Source organism: Peromyscus californicus, unplaced genomic scaffold (genome assembly GCF_007827085.1).
Source record: "Peromyscus californicus insignis strain IS unplaced genomic scaffold, ASM782708v3 Scaffold_11__1_contigs__length_118956290, whole genome shotgun sequence".
NCBI classification, from domain to species: Eukaryota; Metazoa; Chordata; class Mammalia; order Rodentia; family Cricetidae; genus Peromyscus; species Peromyscus californicus.
In genome coordinates, this window is record NW_026294402.1 from 95,437,474 (window position 1) to 95,454,950 (window position 17,477).

The window sequence follows — 17,477 nt, forward strand, 5'->3', positions numbered from 1 at the left end:
AGCTACATCAATTTCATAAGATTGAAATCAATCATAATGGAATGAAACTGCAAAGAACAGCAGCAAAAACAGAAAATTCACAACATTTAAAAATTAAGCAAAAAAAAAGATCAATGAGCTAAAGAAGGAATCACAGGAGAAGTTAGAAATGATGTTGAAACAGTGGAAAACAAAACTATACCAAGATTCATAGAGCACAGTGCAGGTGTAGTCAAGAGGAACCACACTGAAAAAGGCCTCAAGACAATTTTACATTCGAAAAACTGTGGGGAGACGGAGGGGGGGGGGACTGGGGGGGGATACCGAAACCTAAAACTATCTGAAGAAAGAAAATAGAAGAACAGAAAGAAAACAACACACACACACACACACACACACACACACACACACACACACACACCCCAAAACCAAGAACTGGTCTTTGAAAAGATCAATAAAATTAACACTTTTTTTGTTTTGTTGTTTTTGAGATAGGTTCATGTTACATTACATTGCCTTGGCTAGTCCAATACTTACCATATAAACCAGGCTGGCCTTGAAGTTACAGTAATCCTCCTGTCTCAGCATCCTGAGTTCTGAGATTACAGGTGTGAGCCAACACTAGAAGCTACACTCTAGTCAGTTGTAAATACTGTCAAAAGCAACATGCAGAGTCAATGTGTCCCCAAGCTAAGCCCCAGTGAGGCTAAATGGAAACAGAAAACCCATCCTAAAACTAACATGGAACCTTCACAGATCTTCAGATAGCCAAAACAATCCTGACCAAGAACAAAGTTTAAGGTCCCACACTTTTTTTTTTTAAGTTTCCAAAACAGGGTTTTTCATGTGTATCTCTGGTTGTCCTAGAACTCGCTCTGTAGACAGGCTGGCCTTGAACTCAGAGATCCACCTGCCTCCCAAGTGCTGGAATTAAAATGTGTGTCACAACATCCAACCCACACTTCTTGATTTCAAACCTTATTCTGTCTTAATGGTAATCAAAACAGTATATGCCAACGAGGGAAAACAGATAGCCCAGAACTAAACCCCCACCTCTACAGTCAAATGATCTCTGACAAGGGTGATTACGTCACCAATCAGCTGGCTGGGTTCTTTTACTCTGCCCAGATAGAAATCATGGCAGGCAAGAAGGAGTTCCCCAAGGGCTGTTCGTTTGCAGCTGCAGTGTCCCTCAGCATGTGACAGAAGCAAGTTGAAGAACAAGGAAGTGGGGGAATCAGCAACAGGTGGTACCCTACCTTTACAGCTCTGATGCAGGCCTCTGGTAACAGGCCTCTTAGCTCAACAGCCCTGTGGGCTGAGGGAGTTGGGGTTCCTTAGCATAATTGCAGCCTTTGAGCAGATGTAGGAATTGGGATTCCTCAGCCTCTGACACTGGTCAGTGTCATAGCTCAGGGCCTCCGGTCTGACTCTTGACCTTAAAGGCTCTGGAACTCTTCCAGTAAGCAGAGCCTGCCCACTGACTCGATAGCCTTTGACACTCAGCACCTACAGCTCTGTCTTCCTTACTTCACCACCGACTACAAAAACTATTCAACTGCCACAAGGGGTGTGTGTGTGTGTGTGTGTGTGTGTGTGTGTAGGCCACATGTGTGCAGGTACCCACAGAAGCCTGAAGAGGGTGTTAGATTCCCTGGAGTTGGAGTCACAAGCAGTTGTGAGCCGCCTGACATGAATGCCAGAAACCGAACTGGGGTCCTGTGGAAGAGAAGTAAGTGCTCTTAACCACTGGGTTTTCAGCTCTCCCCACAGCACCAAAAGGTGAGGAGAAACAACTTAAGAGAAGCTGTTTATTGGGCCTCAGGCTGCAGCATCAGAGGAGACAGCTTGGGAGGGTGTCATCGCCCAGGCAACAACCTGTTTCCGCTGAACCAGAGAAGGGACATCTGCACACATCACAGCAGTCCCACTGTTAGGCCAGAGTCATCTAGAGTTCAACAGGGTTGATGGCAGCAAGAAGTCTCATACAAACTATTTGAAACAGTCCTAGCTGAGGTTGCACCTTGAGGAACCAGCGGTCAGCCCTCATCACTGTGTGCTTTTCTCAAGGCATCTATGGGATGCTCCAACAGCCGTTCTGGGGATGAGGGTAGTCTGACTGGCTGACCAGCAGACATTCCTTTTGTTCAAGGCAGCCAGGATTCTACAATAATCCAGGTGGGAAATGATACCCTTGGTCAAAGCAAAGGAGTACTAATGCAATCTGATTATACTCTGGGTCACATCTCCAGGTGGGAAATGATACCCTTGGTCAAAGCAAAGGAGTACTAATGCAATCTGATTATACTCTGGGTCACATCTCCAGGTGAAGTCACTAGGATGCTATGATGTGAAGGAAAAACATCAGCCCTCCCTGTTGTTCCAGTGTGTGACCTGAGCCCTGGAGGGTGGACAGATGGGGAGGAGGTATCAAAGCCTGCTAAGTGTGAGACATCCACTAAGGTCCAAAAGGGAAAGTTGTTATGAAAGTGAGTGAATCCTGGGGAACACATTTGAGGACAGCATCTGAAATCAGAAGACCTGATAGTCACTAAAGGAATAAGGCAAGGGACAGCAGAGGAAAACCAGGAGCATGGCATCCCATGGGTCAGAGAGAGTACTGAGACCAACTGCGGAGGGATACTGACTGGAGCTAACATGCAGGTACTGTGTTGATATTAGAAATGACCCTGAATAGAACATCATCTGTGTATATATGTTTATATATGTGCTTGTAGTATATGTGTGTGCACACATGTGTGGTGTGTGTATGTGTGTGCACCCACCCTCCACACACACACACACACGTGAGTCCACAGGTTTGTAAGCCAGAAGTTGACATTGAATTTCTTCCTCGATTGCTTCTCCACCTTGTATTTTTAGACAGGGTCTCTCACTGAAACTGGACTGAAGTTTGCAGATCTTGCTAGTCTGGTTGGCCAGCAAACTCCATGGAATCTTGCTCTACCACCCCAATGCTAGGTTACAAGTGATCAGCACTGTGCCCAGCTTTTTATGAATGATGAATATCCAAACTTAGATCCTTGTGTTTGCACAGCAAGTACTTTACCAACTGAGCCAGTCCCTAGAACTGTCTCTTTATCATAAAATAAGTGTCCCATATATCTAGATATGTAACTCAATTCTTTTCCTGTCTGATGGTCTTTGCTCTACTTACTTATGAATGAAATGGTTCATGTAATATAGCTCAGCACTTGTGGACTCTCCTCATTATACTTCATTCACAGAATGTTTATTTTTTTCTTAAGACTTCTTATCCCCTAAGCCTCGAGGTGGTAGATGCCTTTAATTCCAGCACTTAGCTAACCTCAAACTCACTAGGTAGCCAAGGATGCCTTCGGACTTCAATCCTCCTGCCTCTACCTCCTGTGGGGTTGCATACATGTGCTGCTGAGCCCCATTTATGCAGGGCTAGGTGTTCAACCTAGGGCTTTATGTATGACCAACGACCTACATCCAAGCCCCATTAAGATGCTTTCAATCATTCACTGGCACAGGAAAAGACTTTCTGAACAGAACTGTTAGCATACGTACTAAGATCAACAGCTAATAAATGGGACCTCATAATACTGAAATGCTTCTACACAGCAAAGGACACCATAGTTTGTACAAAGTAGCAGCCTACAGAATGGGAAAAGATACTTACCAACTGCACATCCAGTAGAGGACTAATACCCAAAATATATAAAGAACTCAAGAAACTGGTATCAAGAAAACAACCCAATTAAAAAATGGAGTACAGATTTAAACAGAATTCTCAAAAGAGGAAACTCCAATGGTGGAGAAACACTTGAAATGTTCAAAATAGCTAATCATCAAGGAAATGCAAAACAAAACTACTTTGAGATTTCATCTTACACCTGTCAGAATGGCTAAGATCAATAACAAATGCCAGCTCATGCTGTCAAAGGTGTGGAGTAAGGGGAACAATCCTTCATTGCTGGTGGGATTGCAAAACTGTACAGCCACTATGGAAATCAGTGTGGCAGTTCCTGAGGAAGATGGGAATCAGTCTACCTTCAGATCTAGTCAGCTGGGTGGTGGTGGTGGTGGCGCACGCCTTTAATACCAGCACTTGGGAGGCAGAAGCAGGCGGATCTCTGAATTCAAGGCCAGCCTGATCTACAGAGTGAGTTCCAGGGCAGCCAGAGCTATTACACAGAAATACCCTGTCTCAAAACAAAACAAAACAAACACACAAAACAAAAAAGATTCAGGTAGGGCTGGAGAGATGGCTCAATGGTTAAGAGCACTGCTGCTCTTCCAGAGGACCCAGGTTCAATTCCCAGCACCCACATGGCAGCTCACAGATGTCTGTAACTCCTGTCCCAGGGGATCCAATGCCCTCATACAGACATACCTGCAAGCAAAACACCAATGTACATAAAATAAAAACAAATAAATAATTAAAAAAAAAGATCCAGGTATAAATCTTAGGCATAAACCCAAAAGACAATCATCCTACCACAGAGATACTTGCTCAGCCATGTTCACTGCTGTTCTATTCATAAAAGCCAGAAATTGGAAACAACCTGGATGTCTGTCAACAGGTAAATGGACTAAAAAATGTGGTACATTTTTTATAATGGAATATTACTCAGCCATTATAAAAAAATGGAAAAAATGAAATTCACAGACAAATGATGGAACTAGAAAAGAAAATCATCCGAAGTCGCGAAGGGAGACTAAATGGGGGGTGGGGGAGGAAGACAAGTTCTTTGTCTCATAATGTCGTGTGAGGGCTTTGTCCCTCAGATCCTCTCTTTTTTAATTATTTATTTGTTTATTTATTTGTCTATCTATCTACACCCTGCAGGTCCTTTACATGTCTATTATGGCTTCCAGTACTGTGTTTTTATGGGACTCCTGGGCGTGCGAACCAGTGTATCTCTGTGTCTGTATCTGTTTCTTGTGTGTTTTGTCCTATTTCAATTTGGTCAATTTTATTTTATTATTATCTCTTAGATGCCTGTTTTCTAACGAGACTGAAAGGGAATGGCTCCAGATGTGGCGGGATGAAGGGAGGCGCTGGGAGGAGAGGGACGGGAAATCAAAAGCAGAATAGACTGTATTTTTAAAAATCTATTTTCAATAAAAGAAAAAAAAGAATGCTTTCAATTGTCACTAGGAATGGAGGTGCAGGGCAAGAGGGGCGCGTTGGGAACTTTGCATTCCAACTGCCACACTGCCCTTGAGAACAATGTGCCCGGTCACATTCCCTCTGGAATTGTCCCCTCACACTAAGTAACTACCATTACTTTTCCCCTCAGCCGTTCTCTGCCATGTATTTATTGCTCATCTTTTGAACATTAAAAAAAAAATCAACCTATCTTAATAATCTTACCAATCTTAACAGTTCTATCTTAACAATCAGATTTAGGATAGTTACCCACATATAATTTCAAGAGGATTTCATCTAAAAACAATTTATCACAGCCAGGTGGTAGTAGCACACACCTTTAATCCCAGCAGAGGCAGGTGGATCTCTGAGTTCGAGGCCAGTCTGGTCTACAAATTGAGTTCCAGGATAGCCAGGGCTACACAGAGAAACTCTGTCTCAAAAAAGAAAAAAAAATTTTTTTTTATCTGGGCATGGTGGTATATACCTTCAGTCCCAGCACTCAGGAGGCAGAGGCAGGCTGATCTCTGTGAGTTCCAGGCCAGCTTGTTTTACATGGTGAGTTCCAGACCAGCCAAGGTGGCACAGTAAGACCCTGTCTCAAAAATTAACCTCAAAAAGTAAAATAAAGTAAAAATCATGCCGGGAGTAATGACACACACCTTTGATCCCGGCAATGTTCCAGGACAGTCAGGGCTACACAGTGAAACCTGATCTCGAAAAACCCAAATAAATAAATAATAAAAATCATTTAAAATCCCCTTATGTTAAAACCAGGAGACACGTTGACATACACCTCTCAAACTGAAGTTGGAGATCAAATTTCTCCATTACCATTACAAAAAGGCAAAGAAGTGAAGAAAGAAACACGGGCCATAGGGAGCCACTTGCCAATAAAGCAGACCACAGCAGACCCTCCCAAGGGATCCCTAGTCAGTAAACAGCCATCAGTCTGGGCAAAGGACAGGGATCTTCTGATTATGTGAACCCATTTGCAATTCAGATCACAAGTAAGACCACAGAGTCCACAAGCACCTTCCTCAAACACTACAGATCCTGTGCCAAACCTTCCCTCCACTCAGAGCTTATCTCCGCTCCACCAAACACCAATGAGAACTCAGATAAGGACCGAGATCTGGGTCAGGCATTAGGTTTATTGCATGGGAGCTGCAGGACTCTCAGGGCACCAAAAACAGGCACGGCTTTCTTACCTTAACCATGAATGTGAAGTCTGTTAGGGCAGGGGAGTAGACGGCCCCACCAGCACATGGGCCCATGATCAGAGAAATCTGAGGGATGACTCCGGATGCGGTGACATTCCTCTGCCAACACAGAAATGCAAAGCACTTGGTTACAGAAGTACTCATCAAGTTATCTGCAGGAAGAGAAAGCCAACAATAAAACCGAGTTTTGCTTTGCTTCCACAGGTATCTCCATGCAGGAGGCAAAAGATCTAATCAGTAAAGTGCTTCCAAAATTATGTGTGCAATTTGTCCCCATAATGGATGGTTAATGTGTCACTTTCTGAAACAAAGAGTGATTCAAAGTGTCCACCAGGATGTGTGCTATAGGCCCCACTTTCCCTCAGGTCCAGCACCCAATGTGCACAGAGCCGCCAGGGAGAAGCGGCCAGCACTCGCCCTGCAAGTAGCCCTGGCCTCTATGCTGAGCACCCACAAGTCATGTCGGGTCCGTAGAAACAAGGCTACAAAGGCAGGTGTCACTTAAGTGATCTTCAGTATCTCTCCTCCTCAACAAGGCTTGTTGGTGGTGACGAGGACAAAGGTGTTATGAAGAGATAAAAGCCTCAAGTCCTAAACCATGGGCTACAACATAGAAGTCATCTCTTCTCAGCAAAAATAACAGGTAAGTAGATGGACTTCTAGCTACAGCAGACCCGAGTTTGGAAAATCCCTTAAAAAATGACTATAAAACTAGAAGTTATCAAAAACAAGTATCCAAAAAATGAACTATCTGTGAACAAAATGTTTATGCTTAAAAAAACTGCTGAGCAAACCAGGAATGGTGGCTCATGCTTTCAACCCCAGCACTTGGGAAGCTGAGGCAGGAGGATTATGCTACAAGGTCTAGGTCATGAACAGCCTGAGCTACATAGTGAGTCCAAGGCTCGTCTGAGTTACATTGAAAGACCCTGTTTCCTATCTATCCAAGAGAAAGAAGGGAGGAGAAAAAGCTGAACACTAAACAAAATTAAGACACCTGAGTCTAGCGTTTTTAATTAAGGCTTCCCCCAGCACCAGACCAGCGCAGGATGACACTTGAAGGAAAAGGAAGTAACAGGAGACAACAACCCAAATCCTCAAGAAGCAATTGAGATCATAAAAAACCAAAAACAGCCTGTGATTAAAAACCACATGCTGGAGGCTGGGGAGATTGCCCAGTGGGTAACTGCAAACATGAGAACCGGAGCTCAGATTTCCAGGACCCAAAGCCAGATGGAACTGCTTCAACGTCCGTGGTCCCAGCACTTCTACAGCAAGACGGGAGGCAGAGGCAGGGGGATTCCCACAAGCTCATGGGCCAGCTACCTTGAAATACACAGGAGGGAGCAATAAGACACTCTGTCTTAAAACAAGGTGGAAAGAAAGGACTAACAGCTGGGGCTGTATTCTGACCTCCACAGGTCGTCGCCATGGAGATGCACAACTGTACAGACACACACAAATAAATAAAATATTGAATAAAATTCTTAATTTGGGACTGGAGCAATGGCTCAGCAGTTAGGAGCATTTGCTGAATTCAGATCATGGCACCTACATAAGGAGACTTTCAACAGCCTATAACTCCTGGGGATCCTCCACTGTTGTGGGATTTTTGTACACTATGTGGAGATACGTTGCTGTGATTGGTGTAATAAAAAGCTGAACAGCCAATAGCTAGGCAGGAGAGGATAGGCAGGATTTCTGGGGAGAGAAAGGAAGAGAAGGAATCTAGGCATGCAGAAGATACCAGGGAGACACTGAAGAGGTCGAACATACACTACAGAGTAGAGGTAACCAAGCCTCTTGGCATACCATAATAGATTAATAAAAGCAGGTTAAGTTATAAGAGATACAAGGACAAGCCTAAGCTAATGGCCAAGCTTTCATAATTAATAAGAAGTCTGTGTTGTTATTTGTGGGCTGGTGATCCAAAGATAGTCTGACAAGAAAGCTTGCTACACTATACCATCTTCTGGCCTCCATAGGCACCTGTATACATATGGCAGACTTAGACACACACAGCCTTAAAAATAATTGTTTAAAAAATAAAGAACAAATAAAGTAATAATTATAACACTGTCATAAAGCTCATAACTTCACACACACACACACACACACACACACACACACACACACAAACACACACAGGAACAAAGAGAGGTATATTGAAGCAAAGTCACTGTCTTCCCACTATTAATTTGAAACAGATTCTGATGAGGGCTGGTGAGATGGCTCAGTGAGTAAAGGTACTAGCCATGAAGTTGTCTATTTGAACTCCATCCTCAGGACCCCATGATAGACATACAGAAGTCACTCCCATAGGCTGTCCTCTCACCTTCACATGTGTGCATGTGCGGGCACACACATGTGTGCACATAAATAAATTCAATGATTTTTTTAAGAGATTGTGTTACATACTTGTTACAACCTAGAAGCAATCATTGAACACTCAAAAAAAAATCCACCTGTCTCGAAAAACCAAAAAAAAAAAAAAAAAAAAAAAAATCCAGTTACAACGTGGTGGAGATTAATGTAAGCAAAATACAATGATATACATGTAGGAAAATATTTTAAGCTAGGTGTGGTACCAGCACTTGGGAGATGAAGGCAAAAGGCTCAGGAGTTCTAAGCTAGCCTAGGTTACATAAGGCCATGTCAAGACTGGGGTAGGGGGAAGGAGGAGAAACAACTATTATTTTGTATGCTTACTTGCTGTGGATATCGCTCTGTATGCTGTGAATGTGTTGCTCTGATTGGTTAATAAATAAAATGCTGATTGGTCAGTAGCCAGGCAGAAAGTATAGGTGGGATAAGCAGACAAGGAGAATTCTGGGAAGAGGAAGGAAGGCTGAGTCAGGAGATGCTGCCAGCTGCCACCGCCATGAGAAGTAAGATGTAAAGATACGGGTAAGCCACAAGCTATGTGGCAAGATATAGATTTACAGAAATGGGTTAATTTAAGATATGAACTAGATAGCAAGAAGCCTGCCACAGCCATACAGTTTATAAGTAATATAAGTCTCTGTGTGTTTACTTGGATCTGAGCAGCTGCAGGAGCCGGGTGGATACAAGAAAACTTCAGCTACACTTATTTATATTTTTTTTGTTTTTGTTTTTTGAGACAGGGTTTCTCAGTGTAGTCCTGGCTATCCTGGAACTTGCTATGTAGAGCAGGCTGCATATAGATCCACCTGCCGATGAGTGTTGGGATTACAAGTGTGCTGTGGTGATGTATTGTGTCCCCCAATATACTGTGTCCCCCAAATAAAATTTATCTGAGGATCAAAGGAAAAAGCCGGCCACTATAAGTAAACATAGAAGTCAGGCAATGGTAGCACACGCCTTTAATCCTATCACTTGGGAGGCAGGGATCTATCTGGATCTCTGTGAGTTCAAGGCCACATTGGGGAACAGAGCCAAGTCTGGTGACACATGCCTTTAATTCCAGCACTAACCATAGAGGTCTGGAAGTCTGTACAGACAGACAAGAAATGACAGAGCTGGGCAGGAAGAGCAAGTGATGTAGCTGGACAGACAGCAAATGAGATAGCAGAATAGAAAGGCATATAGGCAATGTATACAGGAAGTAGGTCTCTTTTGAGACTGAGGTGTTGGTGAGGTGAGGTTAGCTTGTGGCTTTTCCTATTCCTCTGATCTCTCTCAGGCTTTAACCCTAATTTCTGGCTCTGTGTTTTTTATTTAATAAGACTGTTTAACAATTCGTCTACAGCGTGAGCCACCACTGGCCAGCTCTTACTTATCTTTTAATGAAGTTTTTTTTTTTTTTTGGCAGGCATGATAGAGCATGCCTATAATCCCAGAATTCTGGAAGCTGAGACAGGAAGATTAGGAGTTTGAAGCCAACCTAGGCAATTTAACAAGGCCTTGCTCCCCACGCTCCACCCTAAGAAGAAAAGAAAGGAACATGAAGAAATTTTAAAAGTACACTAAAAAATATTCAAAATAGGAGCTACAGGCTTGGGATATGGCTCTCTTGGTATAAAGTGGTTTGTTTTTTAAACAGATCTCACTATGTGCCCCAGACTAGTCTCAAACTCATGGCTCAAGCGATCCAACTAGCCAGAAATGACACAGACTAACCAAGAAGACACAGACCAATAGGTCACAGACCAACATGACACAGACCAACAGGTCACAAACCAACAGAACATAGACAAACAGGTCACAGACCAACAGAACACAGACCAACAGGTCACAGACCAACAGGTCACAGACCAACAGGACACAGACCAACAGGTCACAGACCAACAGGACACAGACCAACAGGACACAGACCAACAGGACACAGACCAACAGGTCACAGACCAACAGAACACAGACCAACAGGTCACAGACCAACAGAACACAGACCAACAGGTCACAGACCAACAGGACACAGACCAACAGGACACAGACCAACAGGACACAGACCAACATGACACAGACCAATAGGTCACAGACCAATAGGTCACAGACCACAGGACACAGACCAACAGGACACAGCAAGTGATATCATAGACAACACAAGAGAAAGCTCTAGGAAACTGAATAAAACAACTTTAGCCACAGGACTGTTGGAAGTGCCTATTTTGGAACTCTGGAGTCTAGTTGAATGCTTGAAGGATCAAGAAGGAAGAAGCAGGTAAATTTCACGTGACGAGCTGCTACCTTCCCCCAGCCATACCAAATAACCATGATACGACAACCCATATACCTACTGTGGCTAGCTGGCACTAGAGGACGGGCGACAAAGACCTCATCCTCAAGTCAGGGCTGTGTTTCTGTTCTGAGGTGCTCCATCTGTTCTGGGGATCCATCCTGAGCAAGCACTCTACCACTGTGCCACATCTCCAGCCAGGACTTGTATTGCACTACGCTGGACTGCTGCTTCTGAAGGCTGCAGGGCCAGCACAGAGGCAGCCTCTCTTTAAATTCAGATGGACTCAGTTTCCCAAGGACAAGTGAAAATGGCAGTTTGTTCCCACCCTTGCCCATTATGAGACCTAAGAACATCTGTTCTGTCGTGTTTTTTCAAGACACGGTTTTTCTCTGTAACAGCCCTGGTAATCCTGGAACTCGCTTTGTAGACCAGGTTGGCCCTGAACTCACAGAGAGCCGCCTGCCTCTGCCTCCCCAGTGTTGGGATTAAAGGCGTGCGCCACCAGAATCTTGTAGGAGGCAAACTCTGGACATGCATGAGAGGGAGTTCCTGGCCGGGTTGAAGTGGGAACCCACTTTAAATACAGGCACCCTCATATGGGCTGGCATCCTGGGCTGAATTAAACAACACAGCAGAAGGGTGTGAGCAGCAGCTTTCATTTCTCTCTGCTTCTTGACTGCAGATAGCAAGTGACCAGCCAATATGTCCTCCTCACAACAGACCACACCCTGAAACTGTGAGCCAACAAACCCTCCCTTCCAAGGTGCCTTTGTCAGGTAATCTGTCATGGCACTGAGAAAAGTAACACCACAACCACAGAGCAACGTGCATTTTACAAAAATAGCTTAGGAAAGTCACAGACAGATCCCACACTCAACTAGTAAAGATCAGTAGTCCCTGAAGACTGAAAGAATCCAATTTGTAAGTTACCAGAAAACTAGGCATGGTGGTTGTAATGGTTAGAAAGAAAATGGCCCCCAAAGGTAGTGGCACTATTAAGATGTATAGCCTTGTTGGAGTGGGTGTGATCTTGTTGGAGGAAGTGAGTCACTTCCTCCAACAAGGCGGGCTTTGAGGTCTCATGTATGCTTAAGCCATGCCCAGGAAGATAGACCACTTCCTGTTGCCTCTGAGTCAAGAATGTAAGGACTCAAAGCTCTAGTACCATGTCTCATCATGATGATAATGGACTAATAAACCTCTGAACTGTAAGTGAGTCACCCTAATTAAATGGTTTACCTTTATAAGAGTTGCCGTGGTCATGGTGTGTCTTCACAGCAATAGAAACCCTAACTAAGACCGTGCATGCCTATCATCCAGCACTTGAGAGGCAGAAGGTTCAAAGCCATCCTCAGCTACATAGTAAGTTCAATGCCACCCTGAACTACATGAGACCCTGCCTCAAAGGAGAAAAACAAAAGCATGTTACCAGATAGAATACTCTCAATTTCTACTATTCAACAACAAATTACACATCATAAAACAAGTAAACAGGTGCAGCCATTCTTGGGAAAAACTAAAGAATCTGACAGAAAACAAAGATGAGGAAACCCACACATGGAAATTAGTCATAGATGCTACAGTAGCTGTCCTAAATATGTTCGATGGACTAAATAATAATAATAAACATGGAAAAAGAATGCAAGGAAATCAGAAAAACACTGGACAAAATAAGGATAGCATGAACAGAAAATTTAAAACAAATAAGCAGAAATTCTAAAGAATAAATGAAATGATAGAAATTCTAAAGAATAAATGAAATGAAACACTCATTAGTTGGTTCTGTGGCAGATTTAATCACAGAAAACAATGGATCTGGGAACCTGAATATAAACCCACTAAAAAGTCACCCATGTTGAGAAAATGAAAACATGAACAAAGCCTGAGGGAACTGTGGGAAGTCTTCAAGCATCAGCATACATATCACGGGAACCCAGGATAAACAGAAAGGATTCAGTCAAATATCTGAAGAAATATGAACCAAAACTTCCCAGATTGGATGGAGGACACAAATGTTCACATCCAAGCTCAACAAACTCCAAAGAAGGATGAACTCAAAGACATCTCACTGAAACGCATTATAATCAAACTATAAAGATCCAGAGCAGGAAGGAAACAGAAAGCAATAGGGCAGCACAGCTCCCCTTGGCAAGGTACCCCAGTAAGGTAAACGGTCAAGCCCAGAAGGCAGCGGGACACAGTCAAGTGTCTGAAGAAAAACCTGTCAACCAAGAATTATACGCCCAGCAAAGCCAAACTTCAAGGAAGAGTAAGACATTTCCAGATAACAAAGGCTGAGGGAGCTCACTGGCAGCTGAGACATCATACGAGAAACACACGATGTAGTTCTTCAGTCTGAACTAAAATGACACTAGACAGCTACATGAGGCTGTGAGAAAACAAACACTGGTAAATATAACTCCCTAGGTAGAGACGAGACGGCAATGCCGTGCTTCAGCTTGTGACCTAGCATTCCTGCAATCTGTAATTGTTCTGTGCATTTGTCTTTTCAATCTCCCAACATAGACAACATGTATAAAGACGTGATCTACCATGATGGAGACATACAGAAGCAACATGTCCTTATAGTGGTGAAGCTAACTTCCTTTCATCCCAACCAGTCAAGATGTTGATTGTAATCCCCCTGCCCCAAGATAACCACTAAGAAAAAGACACTTTAAAATATGGTAAAAGAGGCTGAAGAGATAGTTCAGTGCTTAAGAGAATCGGTTGCTCCTCCATAGGACCCAAGTTCGATTCCCAGCACCCACATGACAATTTACAATCATCTATAACTCTAGACCCAGGAGATCCAACATCTTCTTCTGGCCTCCACAGGCACCAGGTGCACACATGGTACACAAACATACATGCAGGCAAAACACCCATATGTCTAAAATAAAAATTAAAAGTTAAGGCCAGGTGTTGGTGGCAGCACATGCCTTTAATCCCAGCATTTGGGAGGCAGAGGCAGGTGGATCTCTGAGTTCGAGGCCAGCATGGTCTACAGAGAGAGTTCCAGGACAATGAGGGCTGCACAGAAAGAGGCCTTTCTCAAATAAATACATAAACAAACAAACAAATAACAAAGGTCAAATTTTTTAGAAAAATAAAATATGGTGAAAATTAAAGTGAACTAAAATGGCCCAACTCAACTAAATGCAAAGTGGGGGGCGGCAACAGCTGGGCATGGCGGCATATGCCTGGAACCTCAGCAGACACAGGAGGGTCTAGAGCCAGGCAAGTGTGAACCATATAGAAATATTTGTCTTTTAAAAAGGAGGGCACTGGGGGGGGGGGGGCGCGAGTCTAGAAAGATGTCTCGGGGATAAAGGCATTCATTGGACCCAACTTCCATGCCAGCACCTTTAAAGAAAGAAGATTAAAGAGGTATAACAATTGGATTCGTTCCTAGTCAGGAGCAAAAGTTAAGGAAAGAGGAGAAGAAAGGGGAGAGGGGAAAGGTAGGAGAGGGGAGAGAAGAGAAGGGAGGGGAGGAAAAGATAGGAGAGGGCAGGGGAGGGGAGGAGAGGGGAGGAGAGGGGGGAGAGGAAAGGAGAGAAGGCAAGGAGGAGAAAGGGGAAAGAGAAGAAAAGGAAGCTACTAGGGGCTTTACTGAGGCCTAGTAAGACTACAGATAATAATAGGTCAAGGTGAGATCTCCTTTTCCGATTATATTCTGGTTAATGTTCCCCAGAAATACACAATGAAGGACTCGGAGCTAAAGGAAGAAAATATCACCAATTTGCCCTCAAATGTTTCAAAATAATGTAATAGGTAAATATGTATTTCTGGAGAGAATGAGACAGTGAATGGGGACAGCACATCTGGTTAAAGGACACAGGACAGAAAACTGTTTCAAGTTCCTCATGAAGTCTGAAATTGCATCACAATTAAAAGTTACCAGACATTAACAACACAGCAGGAGTAAATGGCAAGGTCCTGTGACAAGCAGGGGTCGTGAGCAACTCACTCAGCACCACAGATCTCAAATTCACTAAGGCCGGGCTCTTGAAACAGCGGCAACCAAGCCCCAAAGCATAAACATGTCCCAGCTGATATCCTAAAACCCAGTCAAACTCTAAAACGTGGCCTCAGAAGACCTTCCAGGCCTCACTGTACTGGCCAAACGACCACAGAATTATTGTTCCCCACAGTGGGTTAACCTCAGGACTCGAGAGGAAAGCTTAAAAAGCATGTTTAAGACATACAAAAGTCGGGTAGACTCTCAAGAAACATATGCACACTTACAGCTTCAGAGTATTTCCCAGATGTTCTGCTGGATCATGAAGGACAGTGACCAAGGACAGGACATCTGTCATTCTAAAGCGGGGAGGAGAGCCCTGGGCTGACTGGAAACTGTGCCCATCTCTTGTCTCTATCAGACTGCCCTTCCCATCTCTCTCATAATACAGTTGACAGCCAAACAATGCAGGTATCTGAACGATGTTCTCCCAAGGGTCTCTGATTTGAAGAGATTTTTTTCTTCTTTGTATTATTGTTTAAACTTTGGATAATAATCCATAATGTTAAAAAATAAAAAGAGCACTTTTTAAAAAATTGTAATTCTAGCCAACGGGTTTACTTTTAACATTCCTTACCGTGTCTTTCTTGCTTCAAAAAAAGAAAGACAGAAAGAAAGGAAGAAAAAAGAAAACACTTCCAAGTGCTTTTTCCTCATGAACGACCTTGAACTAATTATTTATCCAACAATTGGCCCTCTATCAAACAAAAAGAGCAAGCTCTGCAGGCCGTCTGGCCTGTCCTCCACCCCTCATCCCACCCGCAGTGCCAGTGACACGACACTGCAGAGGCCGGGTGGGGCAGAGGACGATGCGGGGACAGGAACCAGAACACACTTACAGAAGTCACCCTATTCACAGGTTTCTCACCAGGAAGATGTCCGCGTAGCCGGCCAAGGACTCCACCCCCTCCTGGATCCGGGCACCTCCGGAGTCATTCAGCCCGATCACTGGAGCGCCCACTGTCATGGCCTGGTCCATGATCTAAAACGGCACAGAAAATCTCCTGAGACATCTGCTCTGGTTACCAAAACAGCAATGACAGAACATTTTGCTTTGCCAAGGAGATGGCTTGGTTGGTGATGGTGTCACCACACTAAGAGCCCACAGCCCGTGCCCCAACAAGCCAGGCCCAGCACCCATCCTCAGTGAGCCCGTTAAAGGAACCAAATGAATAGTGAAAAGCAGAAAAGGGGGTTTATGAATGTGGCCACACAGGAAAAGGGACAAAGGAATCCAGAAGCCATGCCCCACCAAAGCCACCTTCAGGGGTCCTGGCATGAGGAGGGTTTAAATACTCAACAGCCCCATAAGATGTGGTCCCTGACCCAATTTAGCTCCTGGTCCCTCCTACAAGGTCATCTGACAGGTTGTGACTCTTTCTCCAGGGGACAAGTTGCTCTTCTGGATGTCTCCAGGGCAGGAGATCTCTGGAGAAGTTTTCACTTCTTGGAGTCCCATAGCTGAAGAGGGGAGCATAGGTGCCTCTCTAGAGCAGTGGTTCTCAACCTTCCTAATGCTGTGACCCTTTAATACGGTTCTTCAGGTTGTGCTGACTCCCAACATAAAATCATTTCGTTGCTACTTCATTTTGCTACCGTTATGAATCATAATGTAAATATCTGATATGCAAGATATCTGATATGCGACCCCCAAAGGAGTTGTGACCCACAGGTTGAGAACTGCTGCTTTAGAACATTCACCCCAGTCAGGCAGGCCAGTCACAAAATCACTTAGCACACAAACCTGGTGAGACCCAAGTTAGATCCCCAAGAACCCACTATGATAGGCAAGAACCAGCTCCTAAAAGTTGTGTTGTACCTATACACACACAGGCCAACACACCTCACACTCATTCTGTGTGTATGTGTGTGTCTGTGTGTGTCTTCTGGAAAACGTTTGCCCTGTGGATACCCTGTGGAAGACGAAGGACCAGGCACCTAACAAAAGCCACAGGTTTTGCATTGTTAGAGGCTCAGAATGCCATACCTGGGCTATGACTCTCTTCACTTTTATTCGCAGTGATTTCTCCGAAACAACGGTGGCAGACAGAATGGAAGGAAGTTTGTTTATGCAAGTGCACATTGGCCCATCATTAACCTGAGGCCAGTACACTGTGGCAGATTTTCCTCCTGGGTCTGACAGCTTCATACGCAACATCCCTACAGCCCTAGATAGTTGACAAAGCACGTTTACTTCCATCATCTAGAATTCTCCAAACACCAACTACACTGGCATTACTCCTCAGATCATCTCAATCTAGCAGGGTTGTGTCAGATGAGCTTTTCTCATTTGATTGGCATTTGGGGTTCTGTTTGTATCCATGTTTCTTCATCAGGAGAATTAGGAATTGACTCTAAAGCCTGCTCACATTAGGCAAGCAATCTATCACAGACCTCTAAAGTCAGTCCTCTAGAGTGTTTTTAAAATACCTTCATGCAGGGGCTTAAAAG

At 44.0% G+C, this 17,477-nt stretch overlaps 1 protein-coding gene across 5 annotated transcripts in view; it reads right to left on the reverse strand.

Moving 5' to 3' along the window:
• The window catches only part of Pccb (propionyl-CoA carboxylase subunit beta), a 65,854-nt gene that overhangs the window by 39,939 nt on the left and 8,438 nt on the right, over positions 1 to 17,477 (reverse strand). For all 5 annotated transcript variants that reach the window (XM_052718264.1, XM_052718258.1, XM_052718251.1 and 2 more), the window contains 2 exons: positions 15,895 to 16,008; positions 6,331 to 6,441 (listed from right to left, as the gene is read on the reverse strand). In XM_052718264.1, coding sequence (XP_052574224.1) covers positions 6,331 to 6,441; positions 15,895 to 16,008 — 225 coding nt within the window. The remainder of the gene's footprint in view (positions 1 to 6,330; positions 6,442 to 15,894; positions 16,009 to 17,477) is intronic.